Raw genomic sequence first — 21,848 nt, forward strand, 5'->3', positions numbered from 1 at the left:
CAGGGTTCAAACTCAGGACCTTGCACTTGTGAGGCAGGCAGCAAAACCACTGAGCTAAATCCTCAGCCCAAGAGTTTCAATTTTCTAACAGAAAGGGGTTACAAAATGGCCCAACACATGGCCCAGACATATCTCAACAAAAAGGGACATATCTGGGATATATTTTAATACCAAGACAAAGATAAATGTCCTCTAGAAGATCAGAAGCAAATTGCCATCTGGGTCCCCCAGAGTCTAAACAGCAATTGCAGGCTTTCTTAAAATGGTGGGCTCCTGACACATACAGATACCCTAATTTGGAATAAAAGCTAAACCCTGATATGAGGCAATTTGAGAGCTAAACTCTTAAAATGGACAGTGGCCACTCAAGAAGCCTTCCAAGTCTTAAAACAGGCCCTGATGCTGGTTGTAGTATTAGGAATCCAAGACCTAGCTAAGCCTTTTTATCTCTTACTGGTTAAAAAGAGAGAACAGTCACTGGAGTATTAACTTAGCATCTGGGCCAGGAAAACTGACTAGTTGACTACTTTTCCAAGCAACTAAATGCAGTAACACAGGGCTGGCTCAGCTACATGTGAACAATAGCCTCTATGGCACTCTTAGCCTAGGATAATCTTGGGCCAAAATCTTAGTTGGTTTTTGTTTGTTTGTTTTGAAGCAAAACATTTATTGGTATATTTTAGATATACATGATAACATTTATCATAGGGAATTTGTACCTGTACATGATATATCTTGTTTCTTTTTTCCCATCCCCGCTTTGACTTCTCTTCCCCTCCTTATTTACAAAAGCTTTTCTTCCATTAAAATCTCTTAGTTCTAATCCTATACCAGGTTATTAGGGCTCTGTTAAAATTCAAGGGTTAAAAAATCAGACCTGCGAAATTTAAAGACCCAATCCAAAAATGGGCATCTGAAATGAATGGACATTTCTCAGACAAAGAAGTAGAAATAGCAAACAAACACATGAAAAAATGTTTAACATCACTGGTCATTCAAGGGATGCAAATGAAAACAACACTGAGATTCTACCTCATCCCAAAAAGAATGGCTGCTATCATGAAATCAACCAATGACAAATGCTGGCGGGGCCGTGGGAAAGAGGAGCACTGCTCCACCGCTGGTGGGAGTGTAGGCTAGTGCAACCACTGTGGAAATCAGTATGTAGATATCTCAAAGAAATAGGATTGGAGGTCCCATTTGACCCTGCTATTCCCCCTGCTGGGTATCTTTCCAAAGAATTAAAAGAATCATACCATAATGAAATATGTGCACCCATGTTCATAGCAGCACAACTTGTGATAGCTAAAACTTGGAAACAGCCCAACTGCCCATCAACAGGAGACTGGATAAAGAAAATGTGTTTTGTTTTTTTTTAATAAAATGGAGTAGCACTCAGACATGAATGAAAAACTAGAGACATTTATAGCTAAATGGATGCACATTGAGGCGATACTCTTAAGTGAAATAAATAGGACACGTGTAAATACCGAATAGTTTCTCTAGTGTGAGAAACTGAAAGTGTAAATAAGGACTAAAAGGTATAAAAGATCATTTGAAACAGGAAGAAAAGGTGCAAAGCAGAAGGAAAAATGGGAGGAGCAGGGGAAAAGAAAGAAGGGAATGGAATTAACATGAGAAAAAGAAAAAAATGAAAACAAAGTCTTTGTAGATATGCCATAGTTAGCCCTACCTAAGTCACTAAAACAAAAAGACTTCAACCCAGGACTTCTCCCAAAAGGCAGAACTTATTGCCTTCACTCAGGCTCTCCAATTTGCCCAGGGCAAGAAGATATATATTCTAAATATACCTTCCTGTCCCTACATGCACATGCAGCCATCTTAAAAGAGGATATGCTAGGACTAAGTTACCCCCAAAATGGAAAGGCCTTTATACAACCCTTCTAACCATTCCTGTAATTAAGGTACAAGGAATATATAGCTAGAGTCACCTCTCCAGGATAAAACTCAAGTAGCCTGAGACATCAGAAAACAAAGGAGAGAGATTTCATATATTTGCAAACCAGTAGACAACCTCAGGTTTCTTTTCGGGGGCTGAGGATTTAGCTCAGTAGTACCGCAACTGCCTCAAAAGCGCAAGGTCCTGAGTTTGATCCCCAGTACCAAAAAAAAAGAGTTTCTTCTCAAAAAGAAAACATCAACCAACCTGTTAAACTAGATAAGTAAAATATTTTATTACCTCTAAGTAAATTGTACAGTTAGTCTTGCTACTCTGTTGTTTGATATACTTGAAGTCTTTGTTCCAAGTTATAAGATCACATCTTTAGAGTCCTTCCTACTTCTTTTGTGATCCTGAATTATTCAAAAATGGCCTCTAATACAGATAATAAACAGTGAATACCTACATGCGACCTTAAAGCTAATCACATTTTTTATCCTATCATCAACCATCACCTAAGAACTTGACAGAGCCTAGATGAACTTGCCCAGAGTATTGCCTTCCTTCAAGATCAGATAAACTCACTAGCAGCAGTGACTGTAAAACATCAGAGAGGAGTAGATCTCCTAACACTGAAACAAAGGGGCTATGTTTGTCCCTAAAAGAAGAATATGCTTCCTTTGTCAATATATCTGAATAGTAAGAGACATAGTATAAAAACTGGCTTCCAAGATCCATGAAAGACTATTTGAGTCATGGATATTCTAATCAAATATATGGAACTGGGGGTCTTGGTTACTGTCCTGGACATGACCTTTATTAACACTTCTCATAGCCTTACTATTCATATTTTATTTACTTAATCTCTTAGTCAAATTTGTTACTTCTTGTTTGACAGCCATCACACTACTGGTGATGACCATAACTCAAGATCAGAACCTGTTTCCACTCCCACAGTTCATCAAGAAATCTTCAGAGGAAGGGGTCAATTTTCTTGAACTCACAGATCAGTCAGGGCTAGGGTTTCTTGGTCTCCACCTAGGTAGGGGCCAACACCCCTATTCAGCTGGGAGTAGCTATAAAAGACAAAACTTCCAACTTCAACTCCCCTAAAAGATTTTCAGGGACCAGGGCTCTCAGGAGGGAATAGTACAGTTAGAAACAAAGGAACTCAGAACATAAAAGCCTAGAAGATAGGCATGACTTTGGCACTAGTGAGAGATTCAGTGGGAGGCACCAAAAGCATATCTGGCTTTGAAATTCTGAAATCCTGAATTATTGGCCCCTTTTCTTCCCCTTTCCTGTTGCTACCTTCCCATGATCTTCAATAAATGTAGCTACTACTATTGCGTGTACGTTTGGCAATTCTTTCCTCATTATACACCAGAACCCAGACTACTACTGGCCCATTCAAATGTCCAATGTACACTCTGAAATGCTTTGCTCGTTGTACACAAGAGCCTGAAATCTATCTGTTGGATCCCATCGTGCAGTATCAACACCGGAGCAGGGCCTCCTTCAGTGGCCTTACCTCTGCACTTTCCGCTGCTCACCATGAATCTGTCAGACCTCCCTTCAAACTCCAATTCCCACCAGGGGTCCCCATGGTCATCCAGACCTCAGCACTGTTTCCTGGGTGCCAGTAACAGTTTCCTGAGGGTTAAGATGATGCTTGTGGGCTAGGAATCAATGGTGCCGCACCTGCCTGGCAAGCACAAGGTCCTGAGTTTGATCCCCAGTACAAAAAAAAAAAAAAAAAAGATGATGTTTACATTTCTTTGACCCTAGCCAGGTTCACAATAAAGTCTGGAGATGTACAACCCTTCAGTTCCCCTCACTATGATCCACCTGAGGCCTTCAATTTACTCTAAAAGCAAGATCCCTGTCTCTGCCCCAGGGCCCCAGCCTCATTAATCCTATAAATGAATTACAGTTAAAAATGTTCACTGAGTCAGGCATAGTGGTGCATACCAGTAATCCCAGCACTCAGATGGCTGAGGCAGGAGGATCACCAAAAGTCAGAAGCCAGCCTAGGCTACATGAGTGCAAGGCCAGGCTGAACTACATAGTGAGATGCTCAAAAAAAAAAAAAAAAAAAAGTTGCAGCATGAGATGCCTTCAAAAAGGCTATTTTGGGATATGGGTGTGTGGCTCAGTGGTAGAGAATTTGCCAAGCATGTGAGAAGCCCAAGCTTCCATCTCCAGCACTGCAAAAATCCAGAAAGGACCTGGGTAGGGCCCAGCTGACCATTCTCTGGAGGGGAGGAGTGTTAGCACAGCTGGGTCTAATGTCAGAACAATTCTAGCTTGGGCCCTAAATGCTTCCAAGTGATTCCAGGCAGCTCACTGATTTGGCAACTCATCTCTGCCAAGCTCTGGCAACAGTGAGTAAAAACCTTTAAAGGCACCACAACAGGCTAATACAGTACTGTGGAAGCCTCCAGAGAAATGAAAGGGAGCACAAGAATCACTACTGGCCCAAGAAAATTAGGGGAAGGGCAGATTCCAGATCAAAGGCCTAGACACACTACCCTTAACATAGGTAACCACAGCTGGTGGCTGGTGGGATTCCCAGCAGGAAGCTCCAGTGCTTCCCAGCCTGGCCCACAGAGCCCATGGTTCCCACTGACCCCAGTCTTAGCTGTCTTCCATCTGACTGAAGTACCATGATCAGCCGTTCATCCCTGTCAACTCCCAGCAGTGCTGGGCTCTGTAGTTATTTTTTGTTTTGTTTTGTTTTTGTCTTGTTTGGCACAGGAATCAAACTTGGGACCTTGTGCTTGCCAGGCAGGCATGGCCTACTGAGCTAAATCCCTAGCCCTTGTAGTACTGATTTTAAATATAAAGGAAAGCCACTCTTAAAACCAAATATGGGTATCCTACACACTTCTCCACCATTTACAGTAACTGCAAAAGAAAGACAATTTCTGTCACTCTGTTCAGCCATGTCAGCCTGGAGGAACTCTCTGCAGAGGGGAAACAGATTCAGGGATCACAGTGTCCCGGCCACCTTTGAGAAGTTCTTTCACCTCCACTAAGCTCTGGGACATGCGCTAAGAGAGCGAAGGTCATAAGGAACTAACTGATCAGGAGGTAGCAAATAAAAAGGAAGAACAATGGGAGGCCCTGGAGGCGGGTGTTTTCCTAGGAGAAGAGAGACTGGAGGCAGTCATAAAGCTGTCCCTTGAAGAGAGGAAGAGGGATTATTTTTTCTGTGTTGTAACCACCACCTCAATCCCTAGCCCTGCAGTGACCACATCATTTTGAAACCACCTGCTTATAAACCCTCCCACCCCAAAACCACAGCTCCCTGAAGAGCGCCTGTGCATGAATCACTTCGGATGCCCCAGCAACTAATCCAGGCGAGGATGAAACTGCTGACCTGAATGCAAAAATGACAGGAAGGCCTATTATGTTTCAAGAAAGGGAAGTACTTTCCAACAATTCCAGTTCCTTCCAACAGGCCAGGGTGTTAGGAAATGTGCCACAGGGAAGAGCCGCTAGCACTGGAATGTACTCATGTTAGCAGAGGGATGCAGGACAAAATGGCCCTCTGAGATGTCTTCCAGTTCTAAAACCCAGCCTCCTGAAATAGTGAGGGGAGAAGGCCCAGAGGAGGAAAGGCACTAGCATGGCACCCCCTCTGTGGCAGGCACACACATTCAGCCACTACCTTGTCAATTCTTACAAGCCTGGAAGGTAAGTTTACTAGTATTCCCATCTCACAGTGGAGGAATCTGATGTTCAAGGGAGGTTCAACAATTTGCCAATGACACAGAACCAGTAAGAGATAGAACCAAGACCATCAGGCTGCCCATGTAGGCAGAGACAGAATTTCTGCCCTCCTAGCCATGCAGAAGGTAGCTCCAGACCTTTTCAGCTTAATGGTCTCCATATTTTTATATGCCTGGATACTTTTACTTCTTTTTTTGGTGGGCTTTTTTTTTTTGGAGACAGGGTCTCACTATGTAGTTGAGATTGACCTGGAACTCACTATTTAGCCCAGGTTGGTCTCCTACTCACAGCGATCCTCCTGCGTCAGCCCTCCGAGTGCTGCGATTACAGGTGTGCGCCACCATGCCCGGCTAATATTTTTACTTCTGTAAGTCCAAAACATCTAAGGCACAGATCCAACTGTAGGGAAAAATATCTAGTCAGAGCCATCTGTTCTTTGTGAAGCAAGGAACTGCCTTCTCCCAGACTCCAGCCAAGGAACACAAGATACTACCAGAGGGGTCTGGGAAGGCTCTTATGAAGGAAACAACATCTGCACTAAGCCTTACCTGGTGAGCAAGGGGGCAGTGCTGGGCAGCAGAAAGGAAGGGCATCTCCAGCACAGTAAAGAATAAAAACAAAGGCAGAGAAGAAGTATGCAGAGAATCACAAGCCACTGGGTGTTGCCAGAACAGAAAACACATGGCACAGTAGAAGGACAGTGATCAAAGAGATAAACATGGCCTGCCAAATTATGAAGGACTTTGAATCCCATGCTAAGGACTCTAGATTTGATTTATTGTGAAGGCAATAAGGAGCCACTAAAAGATTTTATGAAAAGCTGGGATAAGATCAAACCCTTGCATTAAGATCACTGTGATACCAATATTAAGAGGCTGAGCTGCTGACAGTGAGACTGGAAGCATGAAAGCAATGCTGGAGTGATGCAGGCAAGAGACATGCTGGGGCCCAGGCTGACCCGTCTTCCAAGACTCCTCTACTGAAATTCCCAACAGAGACAACTTTCCATTCTTTGGGCACTGCCATGGAGACAGGCCTGCTTTAATGGCTATTAATTTTGTGGAGCCTCCCACACATCTTTCTTCAATGCTATGACGGGGGGGGGCGGGCGATGTCAATCCTAAATACCAATTACTAAACTCACTTCATATCAGGCTTTATGCCAGATCCTTTACACAAATAATCTCTTAGTTGTGCAACCAACAACCCTACGAGGGATTTTATTATTGTTACCCTCATTTGGGGGAGGAAACTCAAGTCCGGAGCTGGCAGCTTACCAAAGGTCATTCAGCCACTGAAAGGGAGTCAAGATTTCAACAGTGTTCTACTTGAGGGTAGACACTGCCAAAAAGTGCAGAGAGGGCTAGAGGTTCTGAGTCCTGGGCTTCTCCAAAAAAAAAAAGAGACCGCCTTTCTGAGGGAAAATAATGTGTACCCCTAGCCTCAATTGACCGAGAGGCGAGAAGTGGGGAGCCCGAACCCACACAAACGAATCAGGAGGGACCTACCCTAGGAAGCCTCCAACTACAGAAAGAAGAGAATGCGCCTGAGAATGCCAGACCGACAAAGCAGGAAAAAGGACACACAGCAGCAGACTCAGGGAAGGGGCGTGGCTCCGAAAGGACAGTTGGGGGCGGGGCCATGGGGGCGGGTCTCTCTGCGCCCCTAAGACTCTAGGACCAGCGGGACCCCTACAAAGGGGCGGGACAGCGAGGCGGGCGGAGCTGAACTGCATGCGCGACCCACAGAGTTGTCAGGTCACCTCCCCAAGACTGGACCCAAACCTCGTTTCATACTCTGGCTCCAGCAGGACTGATCCGGGATCTCGATTGTGTAGTCCAGCTCAGCCGGGACCATGGTGAAGGTGCCGGCCCTCCGCACGGGCCTATCACCGGAACTCTGGCTCGGGCACTAGCTCAGCAACTGGGCGCATCCTGGGCACTGCCCAGCCACCGCCCCCTCTCCACCCTCTTCCCGACACTGCCCAATCCCAGGGCCGCCCTCTGTGACACCCCCCACACACACACACCCACAGCAACCACCGAGCCTTTCTGAGCCTCTCCGGGCTCCCTACTCTGCCATAGCAACCAGGTCCCGCCCCCCCTTCGTTTTGGCCCACAGTCGTTGGCTCGCTCTCTAGATCCGGACTAGGTATTGGTCAGCTGGGACGCCTATCAGGAAGGGCATCTGCCTCGGGGCTCTCTGTTGTGTAGGGAAGAGTCGGAGAAAGAGCCTTGTGTTCTGGAAACGCTAAGGGTCTCTTTTCGCCTCCGCGTCTTATCATACACTGCGGAAGACAGTGCCCTTTGACTTGCCTCGTCTAGTTACCTCTACAATCCTCCACCAGCCGCAGCTCCAAGGGCTGGAGGTAGAAAACCGTACGAAACGGCCTCGGCGGCGCGTGCCAACCCGTCCTCCACCCAGTGGAGTCCAGGCGTATTCCGGCTGACTGGGTGGGTGAATGGGATACGGTGTTAAACTGACTTTACAGAATGCCCTGTTTGTGGAGGCACCGAGGTACTAAGAAGTACAGCTTTCTTGCGTTTGTCCACGCATTTAACAGACATTTATGAGCGCCTCTTATGTGCCAGATATGGGCTAAATAAGACTCCTTGGGTTCTCCTGAGGATCCAGCTTTTGGCCCTGACTATAAATCTTAACAGGATAGGGAGAAAAATTATACATAAGCCAAATCTAATTCTATGTGGGGAATAAATAGTGTAGAAGAGTAAGAGCTCAGAGTCTGAGAGAAAGAGCATTGTGGTAATGGGGTTGGTTTTTAAACTGGGCCTTGAAAGACTTGGAGACTTGAGAAAAAGACTCCTTGGAGAAGCCCAAAGAAGGAAAAGTCAGGGGTGAGTACAAGAAATTGCACGAAGGGTCTCTGGCCAGGGGAAAGACTAATATGAGAGAAACCTTTGAAGAGCAGGGCCAGATACTGGAGAATCTTTGATGTTAAACTCAGCCTTAAATTTATAGGTAGATTTTGCTGATGGGAAAAAAAAATCCAATGCATTTTACACCTGTGAACATAAGTGCTTAGATTTATTGTGAGCCAGTAAGGAGTCATCGGGCCTTAAGCAGAGTAATGTTCAGACATGTGTTTTTAAATATAACAGGAGAAATGAAGAATGATTTCTGGTTTTCTGGTTTACACAACAGGAAGGAGAGGAAGGAAGCAAGGCTTTTTAAGAGTCCATTCTGGGCACGGTGAATGTGAGGTGCCCGTTGAACATCCATTTGGAGGTATCAAGGAGGCAGCTGAATTATGCCTGATTGGAGTCACAAGATGAGCCTAAACTGAAAGTAGAAATATGGGGTCTGTTGGGCCTTGTAGATGACAGCCACGCCTGTAGATCTGTTAAGCTTATCCAGAGGGTGTGTTTAAAAAAGAGAGGGCCTAGGGCAGAGTGCTGAGAAGTATGCAAGTGTGAGGGTCTGGTAAAGAAGGATGAGCCTGCACAGATATTTGAGATGAGGTGTTGAAGATGGTGAGAAGATAATCATTAATGAACTGTGGAGTGTCAGAAGCCAAGGGAGGAAAGTATTGAAAGCTGATGAGTAATCAAGTAAAATAAGGTATGAAGGAAGACATTGGATTTAGAAACAAGGAAGTTGTTTGAACCTTTGCAAGTTCAGTTTCAATGGAATGATGGGTGCAGAGGTCCAATTACAGTGGCGTAAGAAGTAAATAGGAAGATAAGGAAATAAAGATTGCATGCGAGATACACTTTTAAGGTTAGACTGTCATGGTAGAGCATCTGCATAGCGTGCAAGGAAGTTTTGCTGTTGAAGAAAAGAAAGAGATCCAGGCGTGGTGGTGCACACCTGTAATCGCAGCACTCAGGAGGCTGAGGCAGGAAGATTCCCATGAGTTCAAGGCCAACCTGAACTAATAGCAAGCTCCTGTCTCAGAAAAACAAGAGAGAGAGAGAGAGAGAAGAAAGACAAAGTGAGAGCTGAAAAGAAAGGTGGATTTTTATTCAGATCAGAGAGATACTGTTGGCATAGATCCAGCAAAAAGAAAAAGGTTAAATTATAGGGAAAATAAGATAGTTGGGAAAGTGATATCCTTGAAATAAGAAGAAAGGAGAGCCAGAGCATTGATGGAGAAATTCACTTAAGAGTAGAGGGACATTTGTATGTGGCGGCAGGGAGGCATGTGTGTTGACATTACTACTATTGTAGTTTGATGACAGGAAGTTGAGGGAATTTCTCTTTGACAGTTGCTATTTTCTCTGTGAAATCAAGACATGATATTAGCCAGTGAGAATGGAATTGGAGATGCTGTGTAAGGGTGAAAAGAGCAAAGAAAAGCCAGGCAAAGTGGAGCACACTTGTAATCCCAGGTACTTAGAAAGCTGAAGTAAAAAGATGAGTTCAGCACCAGCCTGAGCAACATAGCAAGACCCTCCCCCGCAAAAAAAATGGAGACACAGATTGAAATAGCGGCACTGGAGAATGAGAGTGAGATGACTAAGGAATAAGGAACTGGGTTAGCCTTTGGTGAGAAGACACTAGCCTCCCACCCAACCCTGAGATCCTTACATCTAGAGTGTAAAGCACAGGCTGCCTACAGCAAGGGTGGTATGCAGAAGTGGAACTCCAGGTCAAGCTAGCTCTGGGCACAAGGGAGAAATGGGCAGAGGAACTGGAGAAACAGGATGAAAGAGACCTAGTCAAAAATGAAAACTATCAAGGTCAGAGAAAGAAGACTAGGAAGGGAAGGAGGGAGAAGTCAGCCAAAGATGAACCCTGAAGGGGTGAGCAGAGGGTGGGCAGACTGTTTGACCCAGAGCTACATTTTATAGGGACAGTTTGAGGTTAGGTCTGGGAATGGAGTTGGGGCAGAATTGAGTATGGGGAAAGAAAAAAGCATTCTGAGTAGAGAATGAGGGAAAATCTGGGAAGAGGATGAAGGCAGAGGGTTTCACAGAAAGGAGATGAGGGAAAGGAGGTCTCTGGGGAGATGTGGGGCAAATGGAATCTGCAGGAAAGTGATGGATGGCAGGAGGGTCTGTGAAGAAAGTATGAGTAGGGACAGGAGGATTCTATGAGAAGAAGATGACAAATTAGAGTGCTTATGCCCCTGCAGTAAAGTGAAGGTTCGGACATCCTCTGGCTGGGCTGGAAGTTTGGGGAAGAATGTTTATATCTACAATGTGTGCTGCACAATGTTTTGGTAAAAGAGGGGCCATATAGGGCCGGGGATTTAGCTCAGTGGCTCTGCCGCCTGCCTCACAAGTACAGGGTGCCAAGTTTGATCCCCGGCATCAAAAAATAAAACGAAAACAAAAATGGGCCATATATATGACAGTAACCCTATAATCTCTTGAACTGAAAATTTCTTATCATCTGGCAAATATAAAACTGAAGGCCAGGCATGGTGGCGCACGCCTGTAATCCCATCACTCGGGAGGCTGAGGCAGGTGGATCGCTGTGAGTTCAAGACCAGCCTGGGCTACATAGTGAGTTCCAGGTCAGTCTCAACTACATAGTGAGACCTTGTCTCAAAAAAACCATTAAACAAAACAAAACAAAAAAAAAACCTGAAAAAAAGCGAGAGAAAAGGAAACAACGGAGGACAAAAAAGAATACCAAGAAAATTCACAGGGATTGGTTTAGCAGAAGCTTCTGCAGACCTCAGTAAGCTCCTTTAAAAGTTGGAAATAGGGCCAGGGATTTAGCTCAGTGGTACTGCCACCTGCCGTTCAAACACAAGGTCCCAAGTTTGATTCCCCATTCCAAAAAAAAAAAAAAAAGTTAAAAACAAGCTGAGCATGGTGATACACACCAGTAATCCCAGCACTTAGAAGGCTGAGGCAGGAAGTTTACTGTGATTTGAGGCTAGCCTAGACTACATAGTGAGTTCAAGGCCAGCCTGGACTACATAGCAAGACCCTGTCTCAATTAATTAATCTTGGGGGGCTAGAGATGTAGTGCAGTGGTAGAGTGCTTGTCTAGCATACACGAGGCCCTGTGTTCAATCCCCAGTATCACCAAATATTAATTAAATGTTTTTTTTTTTTTTTTTACCGGGGATCGAACTCGGGTCCTTGCGCTTGGAAGGCAGGTGGCGGAACCACTGAGCTAACTCCCCAGCCCTCAATTAATTAATTAATTTGAAAACAAACCAAAAGCAGGGACACAGGCCTATAGTCCCAGCACTCAGCAGGCTGACACAGGAGGATCACAAGTTCAAGGCCAGCTTGGGAACTTAGACTCTCTGAAAATAAAACGGGCTTGGAATGTGGCTCAGTGGTACAGCGCCCCTGGGTTCAACCCCAGTATGACCCACACAAAAAGTTGAAACATGGAGTTAGTGGTAGAGTGCTCACCCAGCTTATGCAAGGCCCTGGCTTCCATCCCCAATGTACCCCCCCATTTTTTTTTAAGAGAGAGGGGTGTTCATAATGCATTATCTGCTTACAAACAAATCTATAATAAATAAGAGGGAAGAAGAAAAAGAAGTTGGACATGATGGCCCAGGCCTGTAATCCCAGCTACTCTGGAGGCTGAGGCAGGGGAATCACAAATTGAAGCCCAGTCTGGACAATTTAGTGTCACCCTCCTTAAACAAACCAAGCAAACCACCGTGGACTCTGCAAAGAGTGACACCTGCTCAAGAGGCTCAGACAGGTCCTTGAGGAGGAACTCCAGAAGGTGTTGCTGTCAGCAGAGGTGCTGTATGTGCTGTTTCCCCTGAAGACCTTCCGGTGCCACAAGATAGGGAGGTAATGATCCTGACTCTGTGATAGGCCTAGGCTGTACAAGGTATTAGTTTTTAACAAAAGTGTTTCAAAAGTAAAATAATAATAATAATAATAATAATAATAATAAATTTCTAAGTTAAAAAAACAGTATATAAAGCAAGAAAATGTTTTTATACAGGTATTTAGTGTATTTTTTCATTAAGTTTATTAGTACATTTTAGGTATACAATACAACAGCATTCATCATTGGGAACTTGTACCTTTACATGATGTATCTTGGTTCTTATTTTTTCCCTATTCCCCTACCTTCCCTTCAACCCCTCCACCCCTCCCTATTTACAGAGACTTTATTTCCATTTTTTCTTAATGTATATTTTAAGCTAAGTATTATTTTTTAAAAAGATAGTTTTCACCGGGCCTGGTGGCACATGCCTGTAATCCCAGCACTCAGGAGGCTGAGGCAGGAGGATCGCTGTGAGTTCGAGACCAGCCTGGGCTTTATAGTGAATTCCAGATCAGTCTCAACTACATAGTGAGACCCTGTCTCAAAAAACCAAAAAAAATATAGTTTTCAAACCTTGATTTTATAAAGTAACAGTAAACTAAGCATGTTGTTCAGCTTTCCATCATATAAACTATAAACTGAGAGGCCTGGGATTTAGCTCAGTGGTACCACCACCTACCTCACAAAAGCAAGGTCCTGAGTTCGATCCCCTGTACCAATAAATAAATAAATATATATATAATATTTTAATATATATTATATATATAAACTGAGGTAACTTGACTTCATGGTTTCAGAGTTCTCAGGCCGTGGTTGGTCACCTTAGTGGTTTGCTGTGGTGAGACCAATACTGGTGGGAAGGATGCAACTGGAAAGTCACTCTCCTTGTGGCAGGGGGGAAGCAGAGGGAGAGGGGCCAGAGTCCCAGTGGCCACATCCAAGGAAGCCCCTGATAACCTAAAGCCCCACCACCTCCCAGTACCACCGTGGACTGGGGAACATGCATTTAACCCCTGAGCTGTTGGGAGATATTTACCCAAACCAAGGCCCTAATGTTGGGCCCTGCAGATTGAACACAGGCTGTGACAGTTAAACTGGATTGTCAACTCCATTGGCTTGAGAGATGCGTGGGGAATGAGAAAGCATACTTCCCTTGAATCCGGGTATGTCATGGAGGCGTGACCTCAGGTACTGTGTCGCCGGCTCCTTCCTCTCTGGTGCTGTTCTCTACTCTACTTTCCAGGCTCCATGAAGTGAGCAGCTTTGCTCCTCCATGCCTTTCCGCCATGATGATCCCCCTTGGAACTGCTGACCATGGACTAAAGCCTCAGAAGCCTCTCCTTTAATTTGTAGATGTCAGGTATTTTGTCCCAATACCAGAAAAGCTGACAAATACAGAGGCCCTAACCCATGCTAGGTAAGCACTCCACTGATGAACTATATTCCCAAATCTTTTTTTTTCTTTTTCTTTTGAAACAGGATCTCACTGCCCTGCCTGGGTTGACCTCAAACTTGAGATCTTCCTGCCTCAGTCTCCCGAGTAGCTGGGAATTCAGGTGTGTGCCACTGTGCCCAGCTGGTAATTTGTTATTAAATAAGAGCCAGGTGTGGTGATACACACCTGTAATTCTAGTACTGTAGGAAGCTGACACAGGCAGATCATAAGTTCAAGTCCAGCCTGGGCCACCTAGTAATACCCTGTCTCAAAATTTTAAAAATGTACTGAGGATGTCAGTACAAAGACCGTGGGTTCAGTTCCCAGTATCACAAAGCAAAAAAGAAAGAAAAATATTTTATTATAAATGTAGTATAGCTGGGCATGGTGCCACACATCTGTAATTCTAGTATGTTGGGAAGTTGAGGCAGGAAGATTACAAGTTCAAGTGCAGCCTGAGCTACTTAGAGACTCAACGATACCCTGTCTCAAAATAAAAAATAAAAAACAAGAGCTGGACTCAATCCCCAGTACTGCTGAGTGTGTTGGCACACACCTGTAATCTCTGCACTTGGGGGGCTGAGGCAGGAGAATCTCAGTGAGTTTGAGGCCAGCCTGAACTATATATAGCAAGACCCTGACTCAAACAAAGAGAAAGCATGTGAGAGAAAGAAATTGAGTAGCCTAGTTGTAAAATCTACAGTAGTGTGCAGAAATGTCCCCATCCTTCACTCTCACTCACCACTCACTGACTCACCCAGAGCAGCTCCCAGTCCTGCAGCCTCCATCCATGACAAATGCCTTGTACAGCTCTGTCATTTCTATCTTTCATAGCTTTTGGGGGTGGGGAGCAGTATAGGGGCTCAAACCTAAGGCCTCGAGCATATGAAGGCAAGTGCCATCCCATTGAGCTACAAGCCCAGCCCCCCTACCCTATGTTTACTGTACTTTTCTATGTTTATGCATGTTTAGATACACAAATGCCTGCCATTAGGTTGCACTTGCCTGGAGTATGCAGTACAGTAGCATGCAGTCCGGGTTTATAGCCTCGGAGCAGTAGGCGAGACGTGCAGGAGGCTGCTCCCCTCAGGCTTGTGTAAGCGCATCCTGCCGTTCACACCATGTCACAGTCTCTCACAGCTCATCTGCACGGAGCCAAGCAGGACTGAATTTATAGTCTTGTCTCCAAATGGAGGCCTGAGAGTGAGGAAGCAGAGCTAGGTAACCAGGAAGAAAGACTCTGCCTCTCCCTGCATGTAAAACCTCCAACAATGAGATAGTAACTGTTACCTGTTTCTGAGGCCAGCGGGTACAGGGAGCCAGTCTGACAGCCCATGCCTTCAACACTTCTTTCATTTACGTGTGTGTGTGTGTGTGTGTGTGTGTGTGTGTGTGTGTGTTTAGGGGGAAAAACCTCTTTGGAAAATTTAGAAACAAGATCTATTGACCTCTCAATATCTAATACCTCCCCTTGTTGTTAAGGACCTTTGGTTTAGCATAGGAGCTGGAGTTTTTGAGATTTTGTGATTTTAGTTTCCATGCATGAAAAAGAACCATTTCGCCACTATAGAAATGATTTATAGATGAGTCCAGATTTATTAATCACTTCTGAAGATGGAGAGGAAATTAAAAACAGAGTCCACTCTGGCTGAAGACTAAGTAGGTTAGTTGTCCTTGTGAAGACCTTGCCAAGGTTAGGAGGCCACAAACCAATTTGGACCATGGTTCCTAATCTGGATTTTAATTTCATGTGCCTTGATTTTTCACACCATTTTCTCTCCAAGGTAAAATAATGACTATTTTAATTGGCTGCCACTTACAGAGAGATCCCAATAAACATGGCATCCGCACATTTTTCTTTGGCATTCCATGTGTGCTCCAGTTCTTAAGATCAAGCTGGTGGCGCTGACTTTTACTGCATGCTGCATGCCATGATCAGCTGACTATAAATTAAATCCTCTTTTCCAAAAGCCATTTTCCATTAGTGCTAATTTGTTTGCTTCTCATTTCCACTGATCATTAGAGTCTCTGGTTGTGAGCACCAAATTGGAAATAATTTCCTTGACATTTCAAAAAATTTTCTCCCCTTCTCGAATGCCATTTGGCTGCATCTAAAGAACATTATGGTTTGCAGAAGAACAGTTCACTCCAATTACAATTTAACTGACCGTTCATGGCACTGAATCCCTGTCCTCAGTGTCCAAAGATGACACCACTGCTGACATTGCTATTTCCTGTCATAGCTGTAAAATGCCTCATAGACCTTGCACTGGCCTCCTTGGATGGAGATTGTGCCACTCCGCACATGGCAGCTTTGGAAAGTTGGTAGCTTTATAGACCTACATATCATGGACACTCAGACATAACCATCTAAATAGGAGCTGGCTGATCTCCACACTCTCACCCAGAATTTATTAAACAATTATTTTATGCCAGGCACCAGGGACACAGAGAGGAGCAACCTCTGCCCTTGGGGAGCTCATACTCTAGAATGGGAAAAAGGTTAAATTTTATGGCACAGCAAAGGAAGAGGTGAGGTAGATGGGACTGCAGTACTGAGAACACCTAGTAGTTGCAGGGAATCTGCCAAAGTGCAAAAAGGAAACTGAAGGCAGAGCAGCCTTGAGAGGCACAGAGGGCCATGGAAAGGCCTGGAGAAAGGAGAAGTCAAGGTCTGTGTTATGTGGAATTGACTGGAAATGTGGTTAGTTTGGGCTGTTTGTTTTGTATTGAGAATTGAACCCAGGGCCTTTATATTGAGCTACGGTTCTTTTTAATTTTTTTTTTTTTAAGACGGTGTTTTACTGAGTTGCTAAATTACCCAGGCTAGACTGAACTTGCAATCTTCCTGCCTCAGGCTCCCAGAATGCTGGGGTTACAGGAGTGTTCCACCATGCCCTGCAGGGCCATGTTTTGAAATCCCTGCCATGTCATCTTGAGTTTAGATTTTATTCTGTAGGCCAAAGGGAGCTCATGGAGAAACTTAGAGATGAAGAAAGGAGGAAGTGTAGAAGACTGAGGGACAAATAATCTCAGAAAGACTTTGTATTTATGTGTTAGGGTTGGCAGTTTAAGGGAAGAAGTGAAAGCCTGTAATCCCAGTACTCTGGGAGGCAGAGGCAGAGGCAGGAGAAAAACAAATTCAAGCCTGGCCTGGACTTAGATGATCTCTAAATAAAAAGGACTGAGGATGTAGTTCAGTGCAAAGGCCCTGGCTTCAATCCCTGGCACAAAGGAAGGAAGGAGGGAGGGAAAGAGAAAGAAAAGAAAGAAAGAAGGGGAGGGGAGGGAAAAGATAGGCTGGGGAATGTAGCTCAGTGATAGAGTACTTTTTTATTTTGAAGCAAAACCTTTATTGATACATTTTAGATATACATAATAATAACATTCATCATAGGGAATTTATTCCTGTATATGATATATCTTGCTTCTTTTCCTCCCATTCCCCCCTCCCTTTGACCCCTCTTCCCCTCCTTATTTACAAAAACTTTATTTCCATTTTTCCTTCTGTTCTCTCTTTTCCTTGTCCCTTCTTTCCTCCTCCCACCTCTCTTGTTCCCCTTTACATTTGAGCATTCCCTTCCCATTTCCCAATAAGTGATAAGAGTACTTGCCTAGCACGTGCAGGAGACTGAGTCCAATCCCATGATGAACTTAACGTTCCTCTCCCTTGTCCCTTGCCCTGTGCTAGTCTTTTTTTTTTTTTTTTTTTTTTTTTTTTTTTTTTTTTTTTTGGTACCAGGGATTGAACTTGGGTCTTTGCACTTGCAAGGCAGGCGGCAGAACCACTGAGCTAAATCCCTGGCTCTTTTTTGGTTCTTTGAGACAGGGTCTCACTATGTACTTGAGACTGACCTGGAACTCACTATATAGCCCAGGCTGGTCTCGAACTCACAGCGATCCTCCTGCCTCGGCCTCCTGAATGCTGGGATTACAGGCATGCAGCACCACACCCAGCTTTTGCCCTGTGCTGTCTTAATGTTCGTGCTTGGGCCACCATCTTCCTAATCACCTGAGAGCTGTCTTGGGCTTAGAGCAGTCCCTTGCTCTCCTTATCTGAATGTTTGCTGCTGGGTTCTGCCTGTCATACTCCTAACTCGCCCTCAGACCAGGGCATTTAGCTTCACCGGCACTGGCACCACTTTCGTGTTACACCCTAACCCCTTATGGATTACAGCAACAGCCTTCCAAGTCTCCTCAGGCTGATCCCATCCTACTGCCACAGAGAGGCAAGACTTTCAAAGAATTAAAACTGGACAGATGCCACTGCTACAAACTCTTCAGAGATTCTCTTTACTGAAGGAGAGTTGATATAAAAATAAATAATAATGGGCTCTCGATTAAACATGACTGCTGCCCTTTATCTCCCCCAGCTTCTACAAACCTCAGTGACATAAAACTAAATATGAAGTCACCAAAGTTCGGGAAAAGAGGCAACAATACATAGATTCAACAAATATTTGGAAGGTAGAATGCAAGTGAGTGTTAACTGGCTCAACACTAAGTGAAGAATGTGACAGGAAGTGAAGCAGTCCCAACTTTAACCTTGGGGAGGCCCAGTGCTTGGAATCATGTAACCAGAAAAGGTAAAAAGTGAAGGTGTGGGCTGAGCACAGGCATCGGCTGACAGCTGTGTACAGAGCACTTTGCCTCCCTCCAGAGCCCACCCTCAGCAGGTGAGCAACACTCCAAGCCCTTAGCTGCATAAGATGAAGGAAATTGGACCCTGGAGGCTTCTATCCTCATGGACTTCAAGCAGTTGGATGGGCAGGGATGATATACAGGGTGGAAAACTGAGGAATAGAGGAAAAATTGACATTTTAGAGCCCGGCTCCTTCCTCCCCTCCCAGGGGGCCAACAGCCACGTGTTTATCTCACCCATTCCCCCTGTAGATACTAGTGACTGTAGAAGAGGGAAAAATAACCTCCATTGACTAAATTTGTTAGTTCTCTGATGAAAAGACTGTTTCCTGATAAATTTCCAAAAACTGAAGAACACAGCAGCTAGTATTTAAAGCCCAGCAAGGGGCTGGGGATTTAGCTCAGTGGTTCTGCCGCCTGCCTTGCAAGCACAAGGACTGGAGTTCGATCCCCAGTACCAAAAAAAAAAAAAAAGGAATAAAGCCCAGAAAGGATCTAGTTCAGTACATTAAATGAAAAAGACCTACACCAAGGCACACCATCGTACACTTTTAGAAAAGCCTTCAAAGGCACAGGAATCAAAATGACATCAGACCTGTCATCAACAACAGCAACTGGTAGACAACCTCGCTTCTAACAGAGTCACACACCCAGTCTCTCCTCGACATGAGGTCAAAAAGAGTTCCAGGCCTTCCAGGACACACACACAAAACTACTCGAGAATGTGCTTCAACAAAACAAGGGAGTAAAACAAAAAGGAAGATATGAGATACAGCATAGAAAAATGGCGAAAGGAGGCTAGGTGTGGTGGCTCACACCTGTAATCCCAGCACTCGGGAGGCTGAGGCAGGAGGATCACTGTGAGTTCGAGACCAGCCTGGGCTACGTAGTAAGTTCCAGGTCAGTCTCAACTACATAGCGAGACCCTGTCTCAAAAAAGAAAAATGGGGCCAGTGATTTAGCTCAGTGGTTCCGCCACCTGCCTTGCAAGCACAAGGACCCAAGTTCAATCCCCGGTACCAAAAAAAAAAGAAAAATGGCAAAAGGAAACCCTACGACATTTGTATACCAGGCTTAATGAGCAGTGACCTGCAGCTAAAGGAGACAAACCAAGATCTGTGCAACTCAGGTCTCCAGGGAAGAGGTGGAACTGGTCAGCTAAGGGTTGGACATTTAGAAAAATTGCTGCTGCATATTTGGTGCCTTTGAGAAGGAAAAAAAAAAACCCCAGGTACTTAGAACTCAATGAAAAAAACAAAAAGATGATTAATTCCAGGTAAAACCAAGAAAAAAATAAGATGTAATAGTTTACTATTTGAGCGAAGAGTTTACTTGGTAAATAATGTAAACACTGCTGATTTAACTGTAACTTACAGGAAACTACACTGTGAGGACAGAAGAGAGAAATTGGGGAGATAGAGTCATACAAGAGAACTAATTCCGTAACTGCCAGAGTAAATATTGTCTAAAGCTGATAAGTCATAGTGGTGCCCTCAAGCCACCACAGACTGGGCGGCTTCAGCAGTGGAGACTGATTATCTCCCAGTCTGGAGGCTGGAAGGCCGACATCCAGGCATTGCAGGGCTGGTTGCCTCTGAGCCATCTCCTCCCTTTGTCATCACCTTGTCTTCCTTCAGTGTGTGTCTGGGAATCACATGAGAGAAGCACTTCTCAAAAGAATGCCAGATGTATTGGATAAAGGCCTACCCTAAAGACCTCATTTTACCTTAATTATCTCTTTAAAGACCCTGTATCCAAATATAGTCACATTCTGAGGTACTGAAGAGTTCAGACTTCAACAGCTGGAACTGGGGAAGCCCTGATTCAGCCCACAGCAAGCAGTATAAGCAGTATAAGCAGAAGCCACAGCCAAGAAGTCAAGAGGGCTGATTGTGGCTGCCTTTGTGCAGGGAGCCTGGAAGGTAGCGTCTGATAAGACAGGTACTATTTAAATTTTTTACGAAGTAGCAAGTCACAGAGCTAAGGCTTGAAGCCAGTCTGGTTCCAAACCTTGTGCTTCTCCACTCTGCCACACATCTCCACTGCACCTAGTCAGAGCCACCTGATGGGCCATCATTACTTTACAGCTGCATTGGCACCACTGTGACCTTGAAAGCTGCCTCTTGGTTTTTCTTTTCCAGCTGCAAAACTAGGGAAAGACTGAGATGCAAGGAATCCTGGAGGCAAGGGCTTAATACAGAGTGTTCTGCCTAGAGTTTCCTGCCCTGGTGTCCTGGAACTGTTGGGTGCGTGTCTGATTTCACTTTGAGTCTTGATCCTACAAAGGGTCCATCCTGACAAAGCTAATGGGGCGGGGATTTAGCTCAGTGGTCCCCGTGGCTGCCTCACAAGCGCAAGGTCCTGAGTTTGATCCCTGATACTACAAAAAAATAAAAACTCAGTGGTGCCCATGCCTGCCTCACAAAACTGATGTCCCACCTCCTCACTGAGGTCTAAAGCAGCCACTCACCCTCATTTTCTTGAGTCCCGGTTGGCTGTTGGAGGTGGCCATGGCCTCTGAAAGTATTCTCAGGTTTAGGACTATCGTGACATTCACAGTGATTGATGGCTTCATTTCACGTCAGGCTTTGGTCATTTGTGTTTAGGTTGGTGTGCAGTTCACCCCACTCTCAAGTCAGACAGGATCTTGGGGTTGCCTTCCCCGACGCCCTTCCAGAGTGCACATCCAGTGACCTCTGAGAGACGTGGAGGTTGGTATGTATGTGTGTCTGTCTCTTCATGCCTCACGTTATTACTTCCTAATAAAATTCTGATAGCTGGGCCCATCAATATCTCAAATACATGTGAGGAAACGTTAATTTAGAATCAATTTTAGGATGTTTCAGACTGTAAAGTCCTTTTAACTAGATCTCTGGCAAAGATGTAGAAGCACTTTATGGGACTGTAAATTTCATGTTGAACAGTCTTTGTGAAATACACATCTCCTCTACACACAAGCTGTTCTCTCCATATCAATCATAGCCCCTGCAAGTAATGTTTCACAAATATTCTGTAAATCACAGAAAACCCCATGATAATGTGAAATATGACTTTCACTTGTCTTGTAGACAAAAGAATCACACATGCCTCTCTCCCATCAGCACTAACATTTGTTATGGATAATAACACTTTCAATCACAACTATTTTTGGAAAACGGGTTTATTTTAAACCTTCCCTCCCCCACTGAAAACACTCTCCCAAGGACACAGACTCCTACAAACCACAGCCCATTAATCCAACTATGGAATAGGAACTTTTTCTTACCACTAACTTTTTTAAAAAGTTGTCTTGAAAAATTAGAGTAAAACCCTAGGTACAAGGTTAAGGAGCATTTTATCTTAGCAGGTGGAGGGGGCTAGATCTCTACAGACCCCAAATCTCTGACCCTATGTGAAGCAGGCTGTAAGAAAGGCCAGGTT

At 44.6% G+C, this 21,848-nt stretch overlaps 2 protein-coding genes across 17 annotated transcripts in view; one reads left to right on the forward strand and one right to left on the reverse strand.

The window, feature by feature from the left end:
* The window catches only part of Tmem53 (transmembrane protein 53), a 34,321-nt gene extending 26,714 nt beyond the window's left edge, over positions 1-7,607 (reverse strand). Inside the window, exon 1 of one of the 2 annotated variants that reach the window (XM_010610137.3) lies at positions 7,420-7,607. In XM_010610137.3, the coding sequence (XP_010608439.1) occupies positions 7,420-7,492 (73 nt within the window). In that variant the 5' untranslated portion in view covers positions 7,493-7,607. The remainder of the gene's footprint in view (positions 1-7,419) is intronic. The other variant, XM_010610138.3, reaches the window with a different exon arrangement.
* Positions 7,608-7,747: 140 nt separating this feature from the next.
* The window catches only part of Armh1 (armadillo like helical domain containing 1), a 40,115-nt gene continuing 26,014 nt past the window's right edge, over positions 7,748-21,848 (forward strand). For 4 of the 15 annotated variants that reach the window (XM_019205393.2, XM_033767928.1, XM_019205394.2 and 1 more), the window contains exons 1-3: positions 7,748-8,088; positions 20,570-20,674; positions 21,035-21,139. The gene's annotated coding sequence lies outside the window, so the exon portion shown is untranslated. The other 11 variants (XM_033767919.1, XM_033767923.1, XM_033767918.1 and 8 more) reach the window with 11 other exon arrangements.

The sequence above is a fragment of the Fukomys damarensis genome, unplaced genomic scaffold, assembly GCF_012274545.1.
Source record: "Fukomys damarensis isolate Sample0158 unplaced genomic scaffold, DMR_v1.0_HiC HiC_scaffold_23, whole genome shotgun sequence".
NCBI lineage: Eukaryota > Metazoa > Chordata > Mammalia > Rodentia > Bathyergidae > Fukomys > Fukomys damarensis.